The sequence below is a fragment of the Ranitomeya imitator genome, chromosome 4 (genome assembly GCF_032444005.1).
Source record: "Ranitomeya imitator isolate aRanImi1 chromosome 4, aRanImi1.pri, whole genome shotgun sequence".
Classification (NCBI taxonomy): Eukaryota; Metazoa; Chordata; class Amphibia; order Anura; family Dendrobatidae; genus Ranitomeya; species Ranitomeya imitator.
Genome location: NC_091285.1, coordinates 28,370,916 through 28,395,152, shown reverse-complemented (window position 1 = coordinate 28,395,152; position 24,237 = coordinate 28,370,916). Strand labels below are relative to the sequence as shown.

General features: G+C 44.2%; 2 protein-coding genes across 4 annotated transcripts in view; one reads left to right on the top strand and one right to left on the bottom strand.

The window, feature by feature from the left end:
• PRMT8 (protein arginine methyltransferase 8) overlaps window positions 1-13,561 on the top strand; it is a 219,167-nt gene extending 205,606 nt beyond the window's left edge. For both annotated transcript variants that reach the window (XM_069763439.1, XM_069763440.1), the window contains exon 10: window positions 13,183-13,561. In XM_069763439.1, coding sequence (XP_069619540.1) covers window positions 13,183-13,266 — 84 coding nt within the window. In that variant the 3' untranslated portion in view covers window positions 13,267-13,561. The remainder of the gene's footprint in view (window positions 1-13,182) is intronic.
• A 389-nt stretch (window positions 13,562-13,950) lies between these two features.
• The window catches only part of CRACR2A (calcium release activated channel regulator 2A), a 118,732-nt gene continuing 108,445 nt past the window's right edge, over window positions 13,951-24,237 (bottom strand). The window contains exons 17-18 of one of the 2 annotated variants that reach the window (XM_069763438.1): window positions 18,856-18,932; window positions 13,951-16,516 (exon numbers count right to left, since the gene is read on the bottom strand). In XM_069763438.1, the coding sequence (XP_069619539.1) occupies window positions 16,426-16,516; window positions 18,856-18,932 (168 nt within the window). In that variant the 3' untranslated portion in view covers window positions 13,951-16,425. The other variant, XM_069763437.1, reaches the window with a different exon arrangement.

Sequence of the window (24,237 nt, the reverse complement as noted above, 5' to 3'; positions counted from 1 at the left end):
TACATTTCTTTTATGGGCCAGGAAGGGGTTAAAATTCAATAAAACATTACACGCACCCATCTGTCCTGCTACCTTCATGTGGGGAACGACGTGTGTCAGTGACCTACGTTGGCACTGGTAATTGTTTGAAGCCAAGGCAGCACCGGTAGAGCAGAAGGGGAAGATCAGAGACCAAAAGAAGATCTCAAGCGAAGAACAGAGTAACGAGCGAGGAGCTGCCAAAGTAGGACACATGGGGGGTAAGCCCAGGACAAAGTGTAATCTTTTATTATGTTCTAAGCCCTTCCCGGACCTCAGTGTTTTATTATGCTTTGGGGTAACAATAAACACCTTATTAGTAGAGTTGAGCGACCTTGACCTTTTTAGAGTCGAGCCGGGTTTTGCGAAACCCGACTATGTCCAAAGTCGGGTCGAGTGAAATCGGCCGATTATGACGTAAAGTCGGGATCGACCGAAACACGAAACCCAATGCAAGTCAATGGGGCAGCATAGTCGGCAGTGAGTGGGGGCCAGGAAAACACCTAGAGTGCCCATTTTAATGTCAAAACCATCCATTCTTCTTAATGAAGCTTGTCAAGCGTAATTTACCTTATAATAATTGGAAGGCATTTGAAATTGGGGGTCATTTGGCTAAAGTTGTGGGGGGTAGGGCTGGTTCAAGTAATTAGTGGGCCCAGGAAATCTGGACCACGTCACGGCAGTGGAGCAGGGAGAGGTAAGTATTTCAACTTTGCAAGTGCTGTGAACCTGAGCAAGCAGGGGGGGCCCACTCGTTGGCATTGGCACTGGCACAGGGCCCCTCAAAGTACAGCGGTGTGTTTGCACGGCGGGGGCGCCTCCCACCGGCAGCAACACTTTTGCGTACTATGAGAGGCCCTGTGCCAGTGACGTCGCCAACTAGTATTCCTCCCCCCACCTGATGAAGGAACCTGCACTTTCATCTGCACCTTCCTCTTTGTCCCCGTGTAAGGTGGTATGGTATGCGGGAAGAGCAACCTGACTTTCAGCAGGGTCACAATGTTGTTGTGTAGCGTGCACGGGGAATGTTGCGTTATGGGTCAATGTACCAGCAGACTCATCTATCACTGGCTGGGCAATGGGCACGATGAAGTGGAAACACAGATATAGGCCCAAAGAAGAAAGTGGGCTAAATGCAGTTCAAAATTGGTAACACAGGAATAACCAGGGGGCATTGCAGTGGAGGACAACTGGAATGAGAGGCTGACACAGAGAGTAGGGCCAAATCAGTAAGTAGTCGAAATGCAGTTCAAAATTGGCAACCGTAGTAAACAGGCGGCACAGCTTTGTTCAGTGGAGGAGAACAGCAAGGAGTGGCAGACACCGATAGTAGGCCCCAAACCAACTAGTACGCCAAATGCAGTTGTTCCATTTAACCACAATTTAATGAGAGCCTGAAGATAGAAGCTCAGGAAAGGCAACCTGGGGAACACCTTGGAGTGTAACACACCATCTCTCTCCACCCCATACCCATTTTGTATGGCCTAATGCAGTGTACTTTTCTACAACTACTAAACGAGAGTCGGAAGACCGAAGCAATGGCAAGGAAACCTGGGGAACACCTTAGAGTGTAACACACCCTCTCTCTACACCCCATACCCAATTTGAAGGTCTAATGCAGTGTAGTTTCCAAGAACTACTAAACGAGAGCCGGAAGATCGAAGCTCAGGAAAGGCAACCTGGGGAACACCTTGGAGTGTAACACACCCTCTCGCTACACCCCATACCCAATTTGAAGGCCTAATGCAGCGTAGTTTCCAACAACTACTAAACGAGAGCCGGAAGATCGAAGCTCAGGAAAGGCAACCTGGGGAACACCTTGGAGTGTAACAAACCCTCTCTCTACACCCCATACCCAATTTGTAGGCCTAATGCAGAGTAGTTTCCGACAACTACTAAACGAGAGCATGAAGATCGAAGCTCAGGAAAGGCAACCTGGGGAACACCTTGGAGTGTAACACACCCTCTCTCTACACCCCATACCCAATTTGTAGGCCTAATGCAGCGTAGTTTCCGACAACTACTAAACGAGAGCCGGAATATCGAAGCTCAGGAAAGGCAACCTGGGGAACACCTTGGAGTGTAACACACCCTCTCTCTACACCCCATACCCAATTTGAAGGCCTAATGCAGTGTAGTTTCCAAGAACTACTAAACGAGAGCCGGAAGATCGAAGCTCAGGAAAGGCAACCTGGGGAACACCTTGGAGTGGAACACACCATCTCTCTACACCCCATACCCAATTTGAAGGCCTAATGCAGCGTAGTTTCCAACAACTACTAAACGAGAGCCGGTAGATCGAAGCTCAGGAAAGGCAACCTGGGGAACACCTTGGAGTGTAACACAACGTCTCTCTACACCACGGAAGGGATGATTCTTAGGAAGGAAGGCTGTTGGAAATAAGCATTGCGCGTCCGAGGGTGATTAGATTCTTATTAGGTATATACTCACCCTCGGACGCGCCCTGCTTCTTTATTTGGAATGAATGTTTATTTGCAATGTGGTGTTGACTTTCTCTATTATTTTGGTAATTAATGATTTTATTATTTTCATTATTTTGCATCTTCTCGGCAATAATATAAAGAAGACGCGACAGGACAACACTCGGTGGATGCCATATGTGTGTTTTCAATTTAAAAAAACTTTCAGTTAACTACTTGCAGGAGAAAGTAATTGTAGCTGGTGGCCATTTTTAGTACTGTACCAGATTTTAGTTGTGTGTTTGTTTTTAATGTTAAAATGTCTGCATTTGATATCTCACCAGTATTTTCTTTTTTATAAGCAAAATACTTATTTTTATATTTTCTGATGTTGGTTCCAGGGGTACACGGCCAGTAGTGCCCTGGTCAGTGTAGTAGTAGTTGAAAGAATGGACCGCAGACAGGCATCGAAGGCCTAAAATAAAAACACATGGCTGTAGGCAATTTTAAATTGGTTCCAGGGGTACACGGACAGCAGTGGTGTGGTCAGTGGAGGCCTAGTGGAAGGAGTGACCGCAGACAGGCATCGAAGGCCTAAAATAATAACACATGGCTGTAGGCAATTTTAAATTGGTTCCAGGGGTACACGGGCAGCAGTGACCTGGTCAGTGTAGTAGTAGTTGAAAGAATGGACCGCAGACAGGCATCGAAGGCCTAAAATAAAAAAATTGGGCTGGCTGTAGGCAATTTTAAATTGGTTCCAGGGGTACACGGACAGCAGTGGTGTGGTCAGTGGAGGCCTAGTGGAAGGAGTGACCGCAGACAGGCATCGAAGGCCTAAAATAATAACACATGGCTGTAGGCAATTTTAAATTGGTTCCAGGGGTACACGGACAGCAGTGGTGTGGTCAGTGGAGGCCTAGTGGAAGGAGTGACCGCAGACAGGCATCGAAGGCCTAAAATAATAACACATGGCTGTAGGCAATTTTAAATTGGTTCCAGGGGTAGACGGGCAGCAGTGACCTGGTCAGTGTAGTAGTAGTTGAAAGAATGGACCGCAGACAGGCATCGAAGGCCTAAAATAAAAAAATTGGGCTGGCTGTAGGCAATTTTAAATTGGTTCCAGGGGTACACGGGCAGCAGTGACCTGGTCAGTGTAGTAGTAGTTGAAAGAATGGACCGCAGACAGGCATCGAAGGCCTAAAATAAAAAAATTGGGCTGGCTGTAGGCAATTTTAAATTGGTTCCAGGGGTACACGGGCAGCAGTGGTCTGGTCAGTGGAAGTCTAGTGGAAGGAGTGACCGCAGACAGGCTTCCAAGGCCTAACATAACAAACTTGGGCTGGCTGTAGGCACTTTTAAATTGGTTCCAGGGGTACACGGGCAGCAGTGGTCTGGTCAGTGGAAGTCTAGTGGAAGGAGTGACCGCAGACAGGCTTCGAAGGCCTAACATAACAAAATTGGGCTGGCTGTAGGCACTTTAAATTGGTTCCAGGGGTACATGGGCAGCAGTGTATGGTCAGTGGAAGTCTAGTGGAAGGAGTGACGGCAGACAGTCTTCGAAGGCCTAACATAACAAAATTGGGCTGACTGTAGGCACTTTTAAATTGGTTCCAGGGTAACACGGCCAGCAGTGGCCTGGTCAGTGTAGTAGTTGTAGAAAGAAGGGACCGCAGACAGGCTTCGAAGGCCTAACATAACAAAAATGTCAAAACAATGGTATTGTCAGTGCCAGGCATTGAAGGATGTCAGCGCCTAGACTACACATTGGTGAAGCTGTGAGAGATAATTTTGCTAGTGGTAGAGCACTGTTTGAGCTGGGGGGGGGAACTGTCTTGTGGCCGGCGTTACAGGCACAGGGCCCCTCATATTACAACGGTGTGTCTGACGTTGGGTGCGCACCACCACCGCCAGAGACACTTTATTGTACTATGAGGGACCCAGTGGCAGTGCCGTCGACCAAAAGCGGCCACACCCACCTCTTCAGACAAACAGCACTCTCAAGGGTCCAAGCGCAAAGTGGCGATAGCACGGCCCCGTGTGGGGAGTTTGGCCATTTCGTGAGGTGGAAACATGTCGTATGCTGGACAATCAGGTGAAGAAAATTACGAGATTGGAAAAGTCATTCAGAATAGTCCACAGGCAAGACCTTTTCATAGGAAAGCTAGGTGTCAGCCGGGCAGGGTGGGGCAAAAGATTTTGAAATCCAGTTGTGGTTCATTTTAATGAAGGTTAGATCATCTACATTTTGGGTAGCCAGACGAGTCCTTTTTTCTGTTAGTATTGAACCTGCAGCACTGAATACTCTTTCTGATGGGACACTAGCTGCCGGGCAAGCAAGCTCCTGCAATGCATATTCTGCCAATTCTGGCCAGGTGTCTAATTTGGATGCCCAGTAATCAAATGGGAATGACGGTTGAGGGAGAACGTCGATAAGGGATGAAAAATAGTTTGTAACCATACTGGACAAATGTTGTCTCCTGTCACTTTGAATTGATGCTGCAGTACCTGTCCTGTCTGCGGTCATAGAAAAATCACTCCACAACCTGGTCAGAAAACCCCTCTGGCCAACGCCACTTCTGATTTCTGCCCCTCTAACACCTCTGGTCTGCTGGCCCCTGGAGCTCGTGTGAGAACGATCACGGGCGCTGTGTGCAGGGAATGCCAGAAGCAAACGGTCAACAAGAGTTGATTGTTTTGTTGCTAATATTAGTTCCAAGTTCTCATGTGGCATAATATTTTGCAATTTGCCTTTATAGCGAGGATCAAGGAGGCAGGCCAACCAGTAATCGTCATCGTTCATCATTTTTGTAATGCGTGTGTCCCTTTTGAGGATACGCAAGGCATAATCCGCCATGTGGGCCAAAGTTCCCGTTGTCAAATCTGCGGTTGTGCTTGGTTGAGGGGCAGTTGCAGGCAAATCTACGTCACTTGTGTCCCTCAAAAAACCAGAACCCGGCCTTGCCACGCCACCAATTTCCCGTGCCCCCGGGAAAGCTTCCTCATTAAAAATATACTCATCCCCATCATCCTCCTCATCCTCCACCTCCTCTTCGCCCGGTACCTCGTCATGTACACTGCCCTGACCAGACAATCGCTGACTGTCATCAAGGCTTTCCTCTTCCTCTGGTGCAGACGCCTGATCCTTTATGTGCGTCAAACTTTGCATCAGCAGACGCATTAGGGGGATGCTCATGCTTATTATGGCGTTGTCTGCACTAACCAGCCGTGTGCATTCCTCAAAACACTGAAGGACTTGACACATGTCTTGAATCTTCGACCACTGCACACCTGACAACTCCATGTCTGCCATCCTACTGCCTGCCCGTGTATGTGTATCCTCCCACAAAAACATAACAGCCCGCCTCTGTTCGCACAGTCTCTGAAGCATGTGCAGTGTTGAGTTCCACCTTGTTGCAACGTCTATGATTAGGCGATGCTGGGGAAGGTTCAAAGAACGCTGATAGGTCTGCATACGGCTGGAGTGTACAGGCGAACGGCGGATATGTGCGCAAAGTCCACGCACTTTGAGGAGCAGGTCGGATAACCCCGGATAACTTTTCAGGAAGCACTGCACCACCAGGTTTAAGGTGTGAGCCAGGCAAGGAATGTGTTTCAGTTGGGAAAGAGAGATGGCAGCCATGAAATTCCTTCCGTTATCACTCACTACCTTGCCTGCCTCAAGATCTACAGTGCCCAGCCACGACTGCGTTTCTTGCTGCAAGAACTCGGACAGAACTTCCGCGGTGTGTCTATTGTCGCCCAAACACTTCATAGCCAATACAGCCTGCTGACGTATGCCAGTAGCTGCCCCATAATGGGAGACCTGGTGTGCAACAGTGGCAGGTGCGGATGGAGTGTTTGTGCGACTGCGGTCTGTGGACGAGCTCTTGCTTCTGCAGGAGGACGAGGAGGAGGAGGAGGAGGAGGAGGGGGTGCGAACGGCTACAGACAACTGTTTACTAGACCGTGGGCTAGGCAGAACTGTCCCAAACTTGCTGTCCCCTGTGGACCCTGAATCCACCACATTTACCCAGTGTGCCGTGATGGACACGTAACGTCCCTGGCCATGCCTACTGGTCCATGCATCTGTTGTCAGGTGCACCTTTGTGCTCACAGATTGCCTGAGTGCATGGACGATGCGCTCTTTAACATGCTGGTGGAGGGCTGGGATGGCTTTTCTGGAAAAAAAGTGTCGACTGGGTAGCTCGTAGCGTGGTACAGCGTAGTCCATCAGGTCTTTGAAAGCTTCGCTTTCAACTAACCGGTAGGGCATCATCTCTAACGAGATTAGTCTAGCTATGTGGGCGTTCAAACCCTGTGTACGCGGATGCGAGGCTAAGTATTTCCTTTTTCTAACCATAGTCTCATGTAGGGTGAGCTGGACTGGAGAGCTGGAGATCGTGGAACTAGCGGGGGTGCCGGTGGACATGGCAGACTGAGAGACGGTGGGAGATGGTATTGTTGCCGCCGGTGCCCTAGATGCAGTGTTTCCTACTACGAAACTGGTGATTCCCTGACCCTGACTGCTTTGGCCTGGCAAAGATACCTGCACAGATACAGCAGGTGGTGCGCTAAATGGTGGTCCTACACTGCCGGAAGGGATGTTGCGTTGATGACTAGCTTCATTGGCCGAGGGTGCAACAACCTTAAGGGACGTTTGGTAGTTAGTCCAAGCTTTCAAATGCATGGTGGTTAAATGTCTATGCATGCAACTAGTATTGAGACTTTTCAGATTCTGACCTCTGCTTAAGGAAGTAGAACATTTTTGACAGATGACTTTGCGCTGATCAATTGGATGTTGTTTAAAAAAATGCCAGACTGCACTCTTTCTAGCATCGGATACCTTTTCAGGCATTGCAGACTGAGCTTTAACCGGATGGCCACGCTGTCCTCCACCAGGTTTTGGCTTTGCCACGCGTTTTGGGCAAGATACGGGCCCGGCAGATGGAACCTGTGGCGATGTTGATGCCTGCTGCGGCCCCTCCTCCTCCTCTGCTTCAGAACTGCTGCCGCCTGCACCCTGTTCCCCCAATGGCTGCCAATCGGGGTCAAGAACTGGGTCATCTAATAACTCTTCTTGTACCTCCTGCGCAACTTCGTCTGTGTCACCGTGTCGTTCGGTGGTATAGCGTTCGTGATGGGGCAACATAGTCTCATCAGGGTCTGATTCTTGATCAGCACCCTGCGAGGGCAATGTTGTGGTCTGAGTCAAAGGACCAGCATAGTAGTCTGGCTGTGGCTGTGCGTCAGTGCACTCCATGTCAGATTCAATTTGTAATGGGCATGGACTGTTAACTGCTTCACTTTCTAAGCCAGGGACGGTATGTGTAAAGAGCTCCATGGAGTAACCCGTTGTGTCGCCTGCTGCATTCTTCTCTGTTGTTGTTTTTGCTGAAGAGGACAAGGAAGTGACTTGTCCCTGACCGTGAACATCCACTAACGACGCGCTGCTTTTACTTTTACCAGTTTCACGAGATGAGGCAAAAGAGCTAGAGGCTGAGTCAGCAAGATAAGCCAAAACTTGCTCTTGCTGCTCCGGCTTTAAAAGCGGTTTTCCTAATCCCAGAAAAGGGAGCGTTCGAGGCCTTGTGTAGCCGGACGACGAACCTGGCTCCACAGCTCCAGACTTAGGTGCAATATTTTTTCCCCCACGACCACCTGATGCTCCACCACTACCACTACCCTCATTACCAGCTGACAATGAACGCCCCCGGCCACGACCTCTTCCACTAGACTTCCTCATTGTTTTAAAAACGTAACCAAACTAACGTTATTTGTTGCAGTCACACAACTTACACGGTGAGCTATAACTTCAGTATGATTTAGCTACCCCTTTACAGGTTGGTGAGACCACAGCGAAAATCAGGCCCAATGTTACACACTCTTTTTTTGGTGGCTGCAAATTAGAGAGATGCCCCACACGCAGGACTGTCACTGAAGCACAAATGTTAATATTAATGTCACACTATTATTTTTTTTTTATTTTTATTTTTTTCAGGAACACTTTAGAAACCCCCCAAAAAAAAAAAAAAAGATTTTTGCAGGGAGAATTTAGAAAACAAATGTAACAAACTATATGCTTTCTATGGGCCACTGAGTGAGAGATGACGCACACAGGAATCAGGAGTGGCACACAAGCCCAGAGGCCAATATTTTTCTACCAATGATTGATGGAGTTATTTTCTCTGGTAGATTTTGGAACCCAAATCAAGGAAAAAAAATGTAGGCTTTCTATGGACCACAATTGGAGAGAGAGAGAGAGAGAGAGATGGCACACCCAGGAGTCAAGACTGGCACACAAGCAGAAAGGCCAATATTAATCTCCCACTGTATTTTTTTTTTTTTTTTTTTTTTTCAGGGAGACTTTAGAAAAAAAAAATAATAAAAAAAATATGATTTTATCAGGAAGAATTTAGAAACCAAATAAAATAAAATGATTTTTTCAGGGAGAATTTATAAAACAAATAAAAACAAAAATAGGCGTTCTATGGCCCACTGACTGAGAGATGACGCACACAGGAGTCAGGAGTGGCACACAAACCCAGAGGCCAATATTTTTCTACCAATGATTGATGTAGTTATTTTCTCTGGTAGATTTTAGAACCCAAATCAAGGAAAAAAAATATAGGCTTTCTATGGACCACAATTGGAGAGAGAGAGAGAGAGAGAGAGAGAGAGAGAGATGGCACACCCAGGAGTCAAGACTGGCACACAAGCAGAAAGGCCAATATTAATCTCCCACTGTTTTTTTTTTTTTTTTTCAGGGAGACTTTAGAAAAAAAAAAAATAAAAAAAAAAAGATTTTATCAGGAAGAATTTAGAAACCAAATAAAATAAAATGATTTTTTCAGGGAGAATTTATAAAACAAATAAAACCAAAAATAGGCGTTCTATGGCCCACTGACTGAGAGAGAGAGAGAGAGAGATGGAACGCTTAGTACTGGCACACAAGCCCAAAGGGCAATATTAATCTCCCTTTTTTTTTCCAGGGAGAATTTCTAAAACCCAAAAAAAAAATAAAATAGGCTTTCTATGGCCCACTATTTGTGAGAGAGATGGGACGCTCAGGACTGGCACAGATGGCACGCTCAGGACTGGCACAGAAGCCCAGAGGCCAATATTAATCTCCCTTTTTTTCTGGGAGAATTTATAAAACCAAAAAAATATTTAAATAGGCTTTCTATGGCCCACTATTTGTGAGAGAGATGGCACGCTCAGGACTGGCACAGATGGCACGCTCACAACTGGCACACAAGCCCAGAGGCCAATATTAATCTCCCTTTTTTCAGGGAAAATTTATAAAACAAAAAAAAAAAATAAATAGGCTTTCTATGGCCCACTATTTGTGAGAGAGATGGCACGCTCAGGGCTGGCACAGATGGCACGCTCAGGACTGGCACACAAGCCCAGAGGCCAATATTAATCTCCCTTTTTTTCAGGGAGAAATTATAAAACCCCCAAAAAAAATAAAATAGGCTTTCTATGGCCCACTATTTGTGAGAGAGATGGGACGCTCAGGACTGGCACAGATGGCACGCTCAGGACTGGCACAGAAGCCCAGAGGCCAATATTAATCTCCCTTTTTTTCTGGGAGAATTTATAAAACCAAAAAAAAATTTAAATAGGCTTTCTATGGCCCACTATTTGTGAGAGAGATGGCACGCTCAGGACTGGCACAGATGGCACGCTCACAACTGGCACACAAGCCCAGAGGCCAATATTAATCTCCCTTTTTTCAGGGAAAATTTATAAAACAAAAAAAAAAATTAAATAGGCTTTCTATGGCCCACTATTTGTGAGAGAGATGGCACGCTCAGGGCTGGCACAGATGGCACGCTCAGGACTGGCACACAAGCCCAGAGGCCAATATTAATCTCCCTTTTTTTCAGGGAGAATTTATAAAACCAAAAAAAAAAATAAATAGGCTTTCTATGGCCCACTATTTGTGAGAGAGATGGCACGCTCAGGGCTGGCACAGATGGCACGCTCAGGACTGGCACACAAGCCCAGAGGCCAATATTAATCTCCCTTTTTTTCAGGGAGAATTTATAAAACCCCAAAAAAAATAAAATAGGCTTTCTATGGCCCACTATTTGTGAGAGAGATGGCACACTCAGGACTGGCACACAAGCCCAAAGGCCAATATTAATCTCCCACTGTATTTTTATCAGGGAGAATTTATACACCCCACAAAAAAAAATACAGAAAAATGAAAAGGCTTTCTATGGCCCACTATGTGAGAGAGATGGCACACACAGGGATGGCACTCTAGCAGAAATGCCAAATTGCCAATCTTAATCTCCCACCAAAAAAAAAAAAAACAGGGAATGTCCTACAATTACTATCTCCCTGCCTGCAGTAATCTCAGCCAGGTATGGCAGGCAGCTACTATCTCCCTGCCTGCAGTAATCTCAGCCAGGTATGGCAGGCAGCAATAAGGAGTGGACTGATGCACAAATGAAATAAAAAGTGTGGACAAACAAAAAAGATAGCTGTGCAGAAAGGAAGGAACAAGAGGATTTGTGCTTTGAAAAAAGCAGTTGGTTTGCACAGCGGCGTACACACAGCAATGCAGCTATCAGGGAGCCTTCTAGGGCAGCCCAATGAGCTACAGCGCTGAGGGGAAAAAAAAAAAAAAAAAAACTTCCACTGTCCCTGCACACCGAGGGTGGTGTTGGACAGTGCAAATCGCTGCAGCACAAGCGGTTTTGTGGTTAATGGACCCTGCCTAACGCTATCCCTGCTTCTGACAAAGCGGCAGCAACCTCTCCCTAAGCTCAGATCAGCAGCAGTAAGATGGCGGTCGGCGGGAACGCCTCTTTATAGCCCCTGTGACGTCGCAGACAGCAAGCCAATCACTGCAATGCCCTTCTCTAAGATGGTGGGGACCAGGACCTATGTCATCACGCTGCCCACACTCTGCGTTTACCTTCATTGGCTGAGAAATGGCGCTTTTCGCGTCATTGAAACGCGACTTTGGCGCGAAAGTCGCGTACCGCATGGCCGACCCCGCACAGGGGTCGGATCGGGTTTCATGAAACCCCGACTTAGCCAAAAGTCGGCGACTTTTGAAAATGTTCGACCCGTTTCGCTCAACCCTACTTATTAGGTCACTTCCGATTCACTTGCAACAAATCAAAAGAATTGTTTTAGCCAAATTGAACCCAAATCAAATTTTTTAGAATTTCTCATCTCTCCAGTCCTAACGATCAAGGTTTGTATTCAGTGAGTGCAAAAGGAGCGGGTTTATTCTATACAAAATTGGCAACTATTGATTTCTCCTTTTTAAAAGTTTGTAAGTGTGCGTTGCCCAAAAAAGGGGCAAATTCTTTTATGTATGCCCCAGCTCTGGGCAACAAAAATAAATGATTACCTATAAAAAAAAAAAAGAAAGGTAATTATTACAGGATATTGTGCTCAGTAGGCAGGATGCAGCGAGCGACACATGGCTGCTGGCATTGCGCTTCCTCTACAAATGCTCATGCACCTCATTGGTCATGCTGATCTCTAAAATGAAGGAAGGAGAATAATTTTCTAAGATCTGCTGACTGTCAGCTGATGAGACACTCTCCCATACAGAGGACATAGCGGTATAATAATATCCACTTGTAATATAAGGATGTTCACCGTAGACTTACAGCTTTGATTTGCTCTGTGGGAAATCCACAGCTAATCCGAGACGATGATGTAATACTAAAATGCACATTGTCAAGGCTTAGAAATCCAATAATTCAAAGCATAAGCATCATATGGGGTCTCGTGATAAGTATCACATTATGGGGCAATGTGGTCAGTGGCAACATAAGGGGCATCCTAACATCACACATAGGAACCGTCCAGAAGAGCTGCAGGTTTCATTAGTGCCCAGGAGACCTGCTGGGGTCTAAGGGGCAACATTTCTCCTTGTGGAGAGTGACAAGCCAAGCCTGGCATGTCAGAGTGAGGAGACTTATAGACCATGCATGATCTTCTGGGAAATGAACACCTTTACGACCTATGACGTATATGTACGTCATAGGCCGCCTCCCCCTCAGCGTTGGAGCCCACATCTTTTCTGGCACATGACAGCTGATTTAATCAGTTGAGATTTGCCCCTAATCGCCATCCACCCGTAGCTGTTAACATCTCAATCTCTGACAGCGGCATTTAACATGCGTCACTAATCCCACCCATTGGCATTCCCATCACATGATCACGGGGGGGACCGATGGGTTTACAGACTTTGGATTTTTTTTTGCCACTTAAATAAAAAAGAACCTAGACATGTTTGGCGTCTATGAACTCGTAATGACCTGAGGAATCATAATGGCAGGTCAGTTTTAACATTTAGTGAACATGGTGAAAAAAAAAACAATTGCAAAAAAAAGTGCAATTCCACATTGCACTTTTTTTTGCAATTTCACAGCACTTGGAGTTTTTTTTGCCGTTTTTCCAGTACACAACATGGTAAAATCAATGGTGTCGTTCAAAAGTAGAACTCGTCCTGCAAAAAACAAGCCCTCCCATGGCCATATTGATAGAAAAATAATAAAAAAGTTAAGGCCCTGGGAAGAAGGGGAGCAAAAAAATGGAAAGGCAAAAATGGAAAATCCCAAGGTGGAGAAGGGTTAAGGTTTGTCCGACGTTGAGCTGTAGACAGCGTATAACTGATCTGTAATACAGCCTCGTACATGAAACCTTAGCCTAAATCTTGTCAATGGTCACCATTCTCAGAAACTAATATATTTGCTATTCTTTACAGCGAGATCTGGATTTCACGGTAGAATTGGATTTCAAAGGCCAGTTGTGCGAAGCTTCTATATCTCACGATTACAAAATGCGTTAGGACAAGAGACCGAGTCTCGTTACCCCTCTACCTGCCATACTTGAAGCCAATGATACTTCCGAAAAAGGAAATCGGTCACTGGAAAGACAGATCAGCTTCACGACAAGAGGAGATGAATAATAAAAAAAAAAAAATTCATAATGTCATGAATTCTTTATGTTGGAAATAACTAATAAATGAGATGAGCAAATATTCCATGTATATTACTCAATGGCGTCAGTCGTGGTTTGAAGTCCTTGATGGGAATGTTTGATATTGAGATGCTTGTATTATGGCAATAAAGTGATAAAATACTATGAAATGTCTACGTTCTATTTGGGGGGATTAAACAAGGGGGTGTTCATTGTATATCTTGTGATCAGTGTGCCAATTCTCTCCTATTTTAATATACAGGCTGCCAGGAGCCGCCACTAGAGGGAGCTCAAGAAAAAGTATACAACATGCTCCGGAGCTCCCTCTTGTGGTGGCTGCAGGAAATCAGAATATTTGGAGCTCTGTATTTAAAGCCAATCATTTTAAAGATATTATGGGAAAAAAATTCCGAAGATTTTAGGCCTTTGAAGAGTAAAGATGGAGATGAACTGTAAGAAGTTCAAATTAAGTTTTTGTACAGAGGTTGAACATTTGAAGGTGAAATAAAGTGTAGCTTGGTCTTACTTTATAATTAAGCCACAAATAAAATATCAGGTGATTTATTAAAATCTATACACATACAAAAGGGGAACACAATTTATTTGCACATAAAACAATACAATAAAATTGGGAAAAACTTATAGTTTACATTTAATATAAACAATAGAGCATGAAATATTTAAATGTAATAATTTTTGCTTTTTTGTAATCATAAGTAATCCTTTCTATAAATAAAAAATATAGTTCTATTGTATTCACCCTGTCTTCATTCAAAGTTCCAAGCAAATACTTTAATGCTTATGGGCACATTTTACACATCATTTACATATAGATATAATCTATCTAAAAATATTTTTTGCTCTCCTTGAGTTCCAGTATGTTCTCTAGTCTAGTGCTGACTTCAGGAACAAATTGGTTTCCCCTAGAATAAGTCGACAGTGTGTTGATAAACGTATCATGAACAGGTTTGCAAAAAAGGATTTTGAAATTCAAAACAAAAGTTAAATAAAGCTCCGCCCCTGAGGATCTAATTTAGCTTAACATAAATCCCACTACAATTGTGGGGATCCAAGTACTATTTCCCTAGTAGTAGTAGTCCCTAGTTCACTATCTTAGACCTTCATTCAAATCCACCCTTTAAGTACTCTAATCAACCAAGGATTTTGAAATTCTATAAAAAAAAGTTAAATAAAGCCCCGCCCCTGAGGACCTACTGAGTGCATTTTAGTTTATCAGAAAATTCAGTATAATTATGGGAGTCCAGTTTCCTTAGTAGGCTAAAATGTAGCCAAGTAAAACCTGAGGTAATGTATTTACTCAGTTATCATGATTATTACTATAGGTAGGTAATAATATAATATTTTGCCTTTTTTAATCAGGATAGTAAGAAATCTATTCTATAAAAATAAAATAAAAAATAGATCTGTCTCTTAGATAGTTACCCTGTCTTTAATCAAGGTTCTAAGCAAATACGTTATTGAATGTTTCTGGACACATTTTACATATATAAACAACCTCTAGCCTAGCCTAGACTTGTCTACAGAAATCCTCTGTATTTTCTTGGAATCAGTCAACAGTCTGTTGACAAACATCCATAATACCTTAGATTAGCTCTTATCAAAGAAATTCATTATCTAAGCTAATGCTAATCACAAATAATGTATTTGCTGACATAAGGACAACACTTCCCAAAAAGTATAGCCAGAGAATATTCCACCAGGGAATGTGAAATTACCTCTTTCACAATCAGTGAATTGAAACCTACCCTTCAACTACCAAAGATAAAGAAAGTATGCAATAAATATGACTAAGAAGGCCCCGCCCCTGAGGATCTACTGATTGTCTTTTAGCCTATCATAAAGCTCAGTACAATTGTGGGTGTCCAGGTTTTGTTTTTCGAGTAGGCTAGAATAAAGCCAGATAAAACTAGCCTGTGGTAATGTATTTACTAAGTTATAATATTAATTACTATAGATTTATGTATTTAAACAATCACTTATTCCGAATACTTGTGGGATAAGGCCCTGTTCACACTGCATTTCTGCAGCACATTTGGGGGGTGTTCTGCCTTGATCCCCCTATAAATGGGATTCAGACAAACCCCTGATGAGGCCATGGATTGCAGTGACATGAGCGGTCGTTGATAATTAATATTTTACTTGCAGTTTTAGTGTAGCTCTTTTACCTGCGGATTTTTTGAAAACGGTGCGGAAAAATCCGCACACGAATCCGCAACGTAGGCACATAGCCTGACAAGAGCAGGAAAAAATTAAGAAAGAAGACAAAAAGAAATAAAGAGTTATTGGTTCTGAATATTTATAAATAAATAGTCAACTGGGTGTTACCATTCACCTTGCTAACAGGATGTGTCCCTACAAAGTCTGGTACCGATTGGCCAGCATGTATAGACACACCCCAAACTTTCTATTTCTTTTCAGAGGAATAAGAGGAGCAGCACATATCATCCTTTTGCTGATGCTTGGTATCAATAAGGGTACCTGTTGATGGAGTCCCACCAATCAAACTTGATGAGTGAGTAAGTAAAAGAAAGGAGGCAGAACAAGGAACTGATATAGCTCAGAAAGTCCCTCCTCCGCTGAACCACTAGCCCTACCCCTGCCTACAACCGTACATATTAACAATCTCTAATCCAGCAGCGATTGGTTCATCAGCTTCATTGTGTTGACTTCCAATCAAAAAGTTCTTCTAAGACAAGTCTCATTGATGTCATGTATCATTATCGGGACAACGGCATGCAGTTTCGCCATAAAAGTCATAAAAATGATATATAGTGAATACAAATCACAATAACAACATAAAATAATATAAAACCAACAACAATGTTATAAGTTATAAAATTATTGCTTTCTGTTTCATTCTTTATCCCCATATTATCATCGACTAACTGAAATATGAGACAGACTAATAAGATACTAATGAGTAGTATTATACTACATAAAAGTTGAGCCGGGTGCAGATTCCAGGAATTGTAGTGTACAAATAGTTGGCGAGGCAAAAAATAGTAGTTTACTGTCTGGAACAGCAATTTTTCTTCTTTGTTGAGTCGAGAAGACGGACAGTTTTGTCCTTTATCTTATCTTCTTGCTCTTTCAGAATCCTGGGAAAAGATAAATTCATGAAAATTAGGAACTCAAGGACTTGTGTCCAATTCATCAAGGAGATTTTGTCAGAATTGTAGCACATAATTGCTTAAAAACATATGGCCCCGCATTCTGTAGAGAGACAAAGATCTGTCCCCATTTCCTGTAGAGAGACAAACACTCACCCTCACTTCCTGTAGAGATACAAAAGACCCACCTCCACTTCCTTTAGAGAAAAAATTACTTACCCCCACTATCTGTAGAAAGACAAAGACCTGTGTCCACTTCTTGTAGAGAAACAATGACCTGCCTCCACTTCCTGTAGAGAGGCAAACACCCTCACTTCTTGTAGAGATCCAAAAGGCCCACCTCCACTTCCTTTAGAGAACAATAACTTGCCCCCAGTTCCTGTAGAAAGACAAAGACCTGTCCCCACTTTTTGTAGAGAAACAATGACCTAGCCCCACTTGTAGAGATACAAAAGACCCACCTCCACTTCCTTTAGAGAAACAATGACCTGCCCCCACTTCCTGTAGAGAGACAAATACCTGTCCCCACTTCTTGTAGGGAAACAATGACCTGCCCCCACTTCCTGTAGAGAAACAGAAAGACCTGTCCCCACTTCTTGTAGAGAAACAATGATCTACCCCCACTTCCTGAAAAGAGACAAAGACCTGTCCCCACTTCTTGTAGAGAAACAATGACCTGCCCCCACTTCCTGTAGAGAGACAAATACCTGTCCCCACTTCTTGTAGAGAAACAATGACCTGCCCCCACTTCCTGTAGAGAGACAAATACCTGCCCCCACTTCCTGTAGGGAAACAATGACCTGCCCCCACTTCCTGTAGAGAAACAGAAAGACCTGTCCCCACTTCTTGTAGAGAAACAATGATCTGCCCCCACTTCCTGTAGAGAGACAAATACCTGTCCCCACTTCTTGTAGAGAAACAATGACCTGCCCCCACTTCCTGTAGAGAGACAAATACCTGTCCCCACTTCTTGTAGGGAAACAATGACCTGCCCCCACTTCCTGTAGAGAGACAAATACCTGTCCCCACTTCTTGTAGGGAAACAATGACCTGCCCCCACTTCCTGTAGAGAAACAGAAAGACCTGTCCCCACTTCTTGTAGAGAGACAAATACCTGTCCCCACTTTTTGTAGAGAAACAATGACCTGCCCCCACTTCCTGTAGAGAAACAGAAAGACCTGTCCCCACTTCTTGTAGAAAAACAATGATCTGCCCCCACTTCCTGTAGAGAGACAAATACCTGTCCACACTTCTTGTAGAGAAACAATGATCTGCCCCCACTTCCTGTAGAGAGACAAATACCTGTCCCCACTTTTTGTAGAGAAACAATGACCTGCCCCCACTTCCTGTAGAGAGACAAATACCTGTCCCCACTTCTTGTAGAGAAACAATGACCTGCCCCCACTTCCTGTAGAGAGACAAATACCTGTCCCCACTTTTTGTAGAGAAACAATGACCTGCCCCCACTTCCTGTAGAGAAACAGAAAGACCTGTCCCCACTTCTTGTAGAAAAACAATGATCTGCCCCCACTTCCTGTAAAGAGACAAAGACCTGTCCCCACTTCTTGTAGAGAAACAATGACCTGCCCCCACTTCCTGTTGACAAAGACCCACCCCCACTTCCTGTAGAGAGACAAAGACCCACTTCCTGTAGATATACAAAGCCCATATACTCTCCCTCTAGAGTGATAAAGACCTGCCCCCTCTTTCCCCACTTTCTGTATAGAGAAAAAGATCTGTCCCCACTTCCTGTAGAGAAACAAAGCCCATATACATTCCCTCTAGAGTGACAAAGATCCGCTCCTACTTTTCTAAAGAAAAACAAATTCCTGAAGAGTGAAAAAAGACCAGCCCCTTCTTCCTGTAGAGGCAAAGACCCGTCCTCACTTCTTATAGTGAGGTAAAAACATTGAGCCACTACCTGTGAAGAGGCAAAAACCCGCCCCCACTTTCTGTAAAGAAAAAGATTTACAGGAAGAATTCTTTTTCCAGAATTTGAGCAAAATTGGCCTGCCATCCCTTACTTTGAGGCAAGCTGTCTCTTACTTTTTAGAAAAAGTTTTACACTTTATACCATCTATCACCAGCATGATGAGGATAACCTACGGGGTGCAATCGTTACCCCAAGATAAAAATAAAAAGTTTGACCCAGAAGTTTTCTTCCCCCCTATAATAAGGTGATGACATATTCTAGAGATAGGAAGACCCCTGAGGATCGAGAGTGATCATTGGCAGCTTTTGCCAGATCTTTGGCGGGAGAGTCAATACTTTTAGCGAGACCTAAAAATAAAATAATATGAATGGGCGCATCAGCAAACATGACTTACGCTGCTAAATGCAGAACTGATTCTTTCACATTGTGTCCACTGGAGGCGCTGCATTCATAGAAAATTAAGCTGCAGTCCTGAAAAATAAAAAGATGTCGGCCGAGGTCATAGATGGACTTCGTACATTGGGGGTCTCAGCCCCTCTTCTATTAATTAAGCAGCTCCACCCTTACGTTGACATGTAATACCACCTTTCCCCTACAGTGATTGCTGCAAGAAATATGTGCGCCTGCAGTGTCATTTGGTAAATTCGGCTGATATTCAGACTTTCGAGCATTTTTTTCCACTACAGGTCTTGAAAAATGCCAGGAGGGGCAAAAGAAAAAGAAAGTGCATGTCACTTCTTTGAAACAGCTCTTGGTGGAATCTTCTAAGCTGGGCACTGTCCAATCAAAAGGCTGTAAAAAAAAACAACTTTTGAGCTAAAAAAAAGTTTTCAAAAAACTTTAGGCAACAAAAAACTCATTCAAAAACTCTCCATAAAAAAAGAGCCTTTTCTGAAACAGTTTCTACTAGAAAGCTCATTGTTTCTGACTGCCGCAAAAATACTCTGAGTGCGTTTACCATTAGGCCCACTTCACACGTCCATTTTTTTTTAATCCGTACGTGGTCTGTTTTTTAAGACCCGCAAGTACGGACACACGTACACCCATTCTATTCAATGGTGGTACACACGTCAGGTTTTTCACAGGGAACATGTGTCCATTTGAAAACCCCCCAGACATGTCCAATTTTTTCCGACAGCACAGAGGAAATGCGTGCCGTACACTGATGACACACGGATGACATCTGTGCGACATGTACCAGATTTAAAAGCTTTCATGGCTGGAAAAAGCAGTAAAGTTAGCAGTGTTCCCAGGTGCTGGGTGATGGCTACAACTGTCATCAGTGTCACCGGGTCTCGCTGATCGCAGGGAGACCAGCCGACGATGAAGGCAGTTGTAGTCTGCACACGGCGCCTGTGAATATCGCTAACTACAACTGTCATCATACTCATCTGGTCTTCCTGCAATCAGTGAGACCAGGCGACGCTGATGATAGTTGTAGTCTGCACCCGGCGCCTGGGAATAGGCTAACTACAACTGTCATCAGTGTCACCTGGTCTTGCTGATCGCAGGGAGACCAGCCGAGGATGAAGACAGTTGTAGTCTGCACCCGGCGCCTGGAAATAGCGCTAACTACAACTGTCATCATACTCATCTGGTCTTCCTGCAATCAGTGAGACCAGGCGACGCTGATGACAGTTGTAGTCTGCACCCGGCGCCTGGGAATAGCGCTAACTACAACTGTCATCAGTGTCACCTGGTCTCGCTGATCGCAGGGAGACCAGCCGAGGATGAAGACAGTTGTAGTCTGCACACGGCGCCTGGGAATAGCGCTAACTACAACTGTCATCATACTCATCTGGTCTTCCTGCAATCAGTGAGACCAGGCGACGCTGATGACAGTTGTAGTCTGCACCCGGCGCCTGGGAATAGGCTAACTACAACTGTCATCAGTGTCACCTGGTCTCGCTGATCGCAGGGAGACCAGCCAAGGATGAAGACAGTTGTAGTCTGTACACGGTGCCTGGGAATAGCGCTAATTACAACTGTCATCTTACTCATCTGGTCTTCCTGCAATCAGTGAGACCAGGCGACGCTGATGATAGTTGTAGTCAGTGCATCAAATAAATTTAACAAAACTGGAGTGGGGTTACCCCTATATTTTAAAACCAGCGCAGATAAAGCAGACAGCTCTGGGCTTCTACTATCAGGCTGGGACAATGCATGGTTATTGGCCCATCCTGAGCCAAAAAATAGAAGCCCGCAGCCACGTTAGAATTGTCACATCATATTAGATGCGCCAATTCTGGTGCTCATCCAAATGCCCTGGTGCGGTGGCAATCGGGGTAGTATATGGGTTTGATGACAGCTGTGATTTGTCCAAAAATCACAGCTGCCATGAAGCCCTGAGGTTAGTAATAGAGAGGTGTTACACAGAGCTTACCTTGAGAACCACCAGCTATGACCTGCGGTAACCTTACTGATGTCAGCGCTCTTCATAGTAGCCGGACTCTCATGATACTCTCAGTGTGTTCCATCGGCCGTGGTGAGCGGTCACATTACTGATCTCAACCACAGCGTCCGGATGTAGATGAGTCGGGGATTGTTGTAGGACCTCCTTATTATGAATTTACGGAAGACCCCGTGGATTTCTTTTATTTTTGGTAATGAATCGGTAAAAGAGATTAATTGTCGGGGAGTGACTTTTGCAATTAACCCCTTAGTGACAGAGCCAAATTTTTGAAATCTGACCAGTGTCACTTTATGTGGTAATAACTCTGGAACGCTTCAACAAATCCCAGTGATTTTGAGATTGTTTTTTTTTTGTGACATATTGTACTTTATGATAATGGTAAATTAAGGTCAATATGTTTTGTGTTTATTTATTTAAAAAAAATATCAGAAATTTGAGAAAAATTGTAAAAAATTAGCGATTTTCAAACTTTGAATGATTATCCCTTTAATCCAGATGGTCATACCACAGCAAACCATTAATAAATAACATTTCCCACATGTCGGCTTTACATCAGCATAATTTGTAAAATGTTATTTTATTTTGTTAGCATTTTAGGAGGTTTAAAAAAGTAGCAGTAATTTTCCATTTTTTTTCAAGGAAATTTACAAAATTTATTTTTTTAGGGACCTATCCATGTTTGAAGTGCCTTTAGGGGTCCCATATATTGGGAAACCCCCAAAAGTGATACCATTTTAAAAACAGCACCCCCTGACATATTGAAAACTGTTGTTTGGTAGCTTATTAACCCTTCAGGTGATTTGTAGGAATTAATGCAAAGTGACATGACAGAAGTGAGAATGTGTATTTTTACCACCGAAATGTCGCTAACTTCTGAACAGGTTACAACAGCCGTCAGACTCTAAGGCCGCTGTTTGGTCGTGAATTGCCATCACAAACATCAGGACCACGCAATCATGATCTGAGGGCACCAATTGGGATAAAGAGGGAGCCCCCCACACTCTGTTAACCATTTATATGATATGGTCATTATTTACAGCAGCATCTAAGGGGTTAAACAGATTTGGATGGTGCAAACACTGATCGCGGCTGATGCAGCAAGTTGTCAGCTATAGTGTACAGCCGACCACTGCTGGATTGTCTCCTGTATGGGGAGGATATTCTCTTATATCTCAGGTCAGTAAAAAGACGTATCGGCGGTCATTAACTTTTCTCTGTGCGTGTGTTTGACTGACACTTCACAGCTGATATCAACCCCAAAACCATTACCCCGATTGCCATCACGCCAGAACAATTGAGAAGAGCCAAGGCTAAGTGCCAGACTTGGCGCATCTAATGGACGCACCATTTTGGGGGCAGCTGAGTGCTGGTGTTCTTAGTCTGGGAGGGAACTAATATCTATGGCGCCTTACCAGCCTTTTAATATCAGCCCTCAGCTGTCTGCTTAAACTTAGCTGGTCATTAAAAATAGGAGGACCCTGCAACATTTTTGGCTTGGGTCCCCCCTTTTTAATAACCAGTAAAGGATAAGCAGACAGGTGTGAGATGGTATTAATAGGCTGGGAAGCTCCATGGATATTGGCCCTTTCTGAGTATAATAACACTAGCCACCAGCTGTCTGCTCTTCCTCAGCTGGTTATTAAAACTAAGGGGAACCCCACACCATTTTTTTTTATTTATTTATTTTTCTGCTAAATACAAATACAGAAAACTACACTCTCAAGGCACTGATATATATCTCACTGACATCCATCTATCTATCTTTGCACACCTAACACTTAAACATCTGTCATTTGTATTCTTCATTCTATTCCAGTACTTGTCACACTAATGGTGCACACAGATGGCACACAGATGATACACACGGACACGAACAAGTGTACATACATATGCCAGACGGACATGAATAATGGACCACACCAGTACTAGCAGGGAGGAGGAACACTGAGGAGCTGTCAATCATGCTAAATAGGAGATACAGCTGAGGCAGGGAGGATGGACACTGAGGAGCTGTCAAACGTGCTAGGTAGGAGGAGATATAGCTGAGGCAGGGAGGATGAACACTGAGAAGCTGTCAATCATACTAAGTAGGAGGATATTCAGCAGGGGCAGGGAGGAGGGACACTGAGGAGCTGTCAATCATACTAAGTAGGAGGATATTCAGCAGGGGCAGGGAGGAGGGACACTGAGGAGCTGTCAATCATACTAAGTAGGAGGATATTCAGCAGGGGCAGGGAGGAGGGACACTGAGGAGCTGTTAATCATGTTAGGAAAGTGGAGATTGAGTATAGACTTTTAGAAAGGATTATAGAGCCATTCTGAAATGGATGTTCTTAATAAGCACACCAGCCTCATTAGGTCTATGAGAGCTAATTGATAATGTATGTGAAATCTGATGTTCATTTATAATCACAAGGGCCTGGAGCAGAACATTATGACTTTACCTCTTCAGCCAGTGTTTACAGTCAGCAGGCAGCTGGGTCTACGTAATATCCCCCTTAGCTTGCGACAATAGTGGATGTTTTTTCTGGGTGTTTGTTTGTGGACAAGAGAATATGTGAAAACTTCTTGCCCATAACTTTGAGGGGCTAATGTATAATTCTATCTTAATAATGAGATGTCCATTCAGATGAGCAGAAGACCCTTGTTTATTACATACTAAATGGTGGCCCGATTCTATCGCATCGGGTATTCTAGAATATGTATGTAGTTTATTTATGATGATTTCAGAATAATGCAATGAATACACAGGATTCGACCGGCCGGGCATGACCAATTAGCAAAGCTTGGTTCAAATCCCGCGCTAATTCGCGGCCGGACTGCGTCTGTCGCTGATTGTTCACGGCCGGCCGGGCGCGACCAATCAGTGAAGCCAGGGCCTGCTCCAGGTTTTTGAGGGCCCCAGGTTAAAGAGTCTCACAGCCCACGTAGCATATAACACAGCCCACATAGTATATAGTACAGCCACGTAGTATATAGCACAGCCAAGTAGCATATAGCACATCTACGTAGTATATAACACAGCCACGTAGTATATAGCACAGCCACATAGTATATTGCACAGCCACGTAGTATATTGCACAGCAACGTAGTATATAGCACAGCCACGTAGTATATAGCACAGCCCACATAGTATATTGCACAGCCACGTAGTATTTTGCACAGCAACGTAGTATATATCACAGCCACGTAGTATATTGCACAGCCACGTAGCACACAGCACATCTACGTAGTATATAACACAGCCACGTAGTATATAGCACAGCCACGTAGTATATAGCACAGCCCATGCAGTATATAACACAGCCCACACAGTATATAACACAGCCCACGTATTATATAGCACAGCCCACGTAGTATATA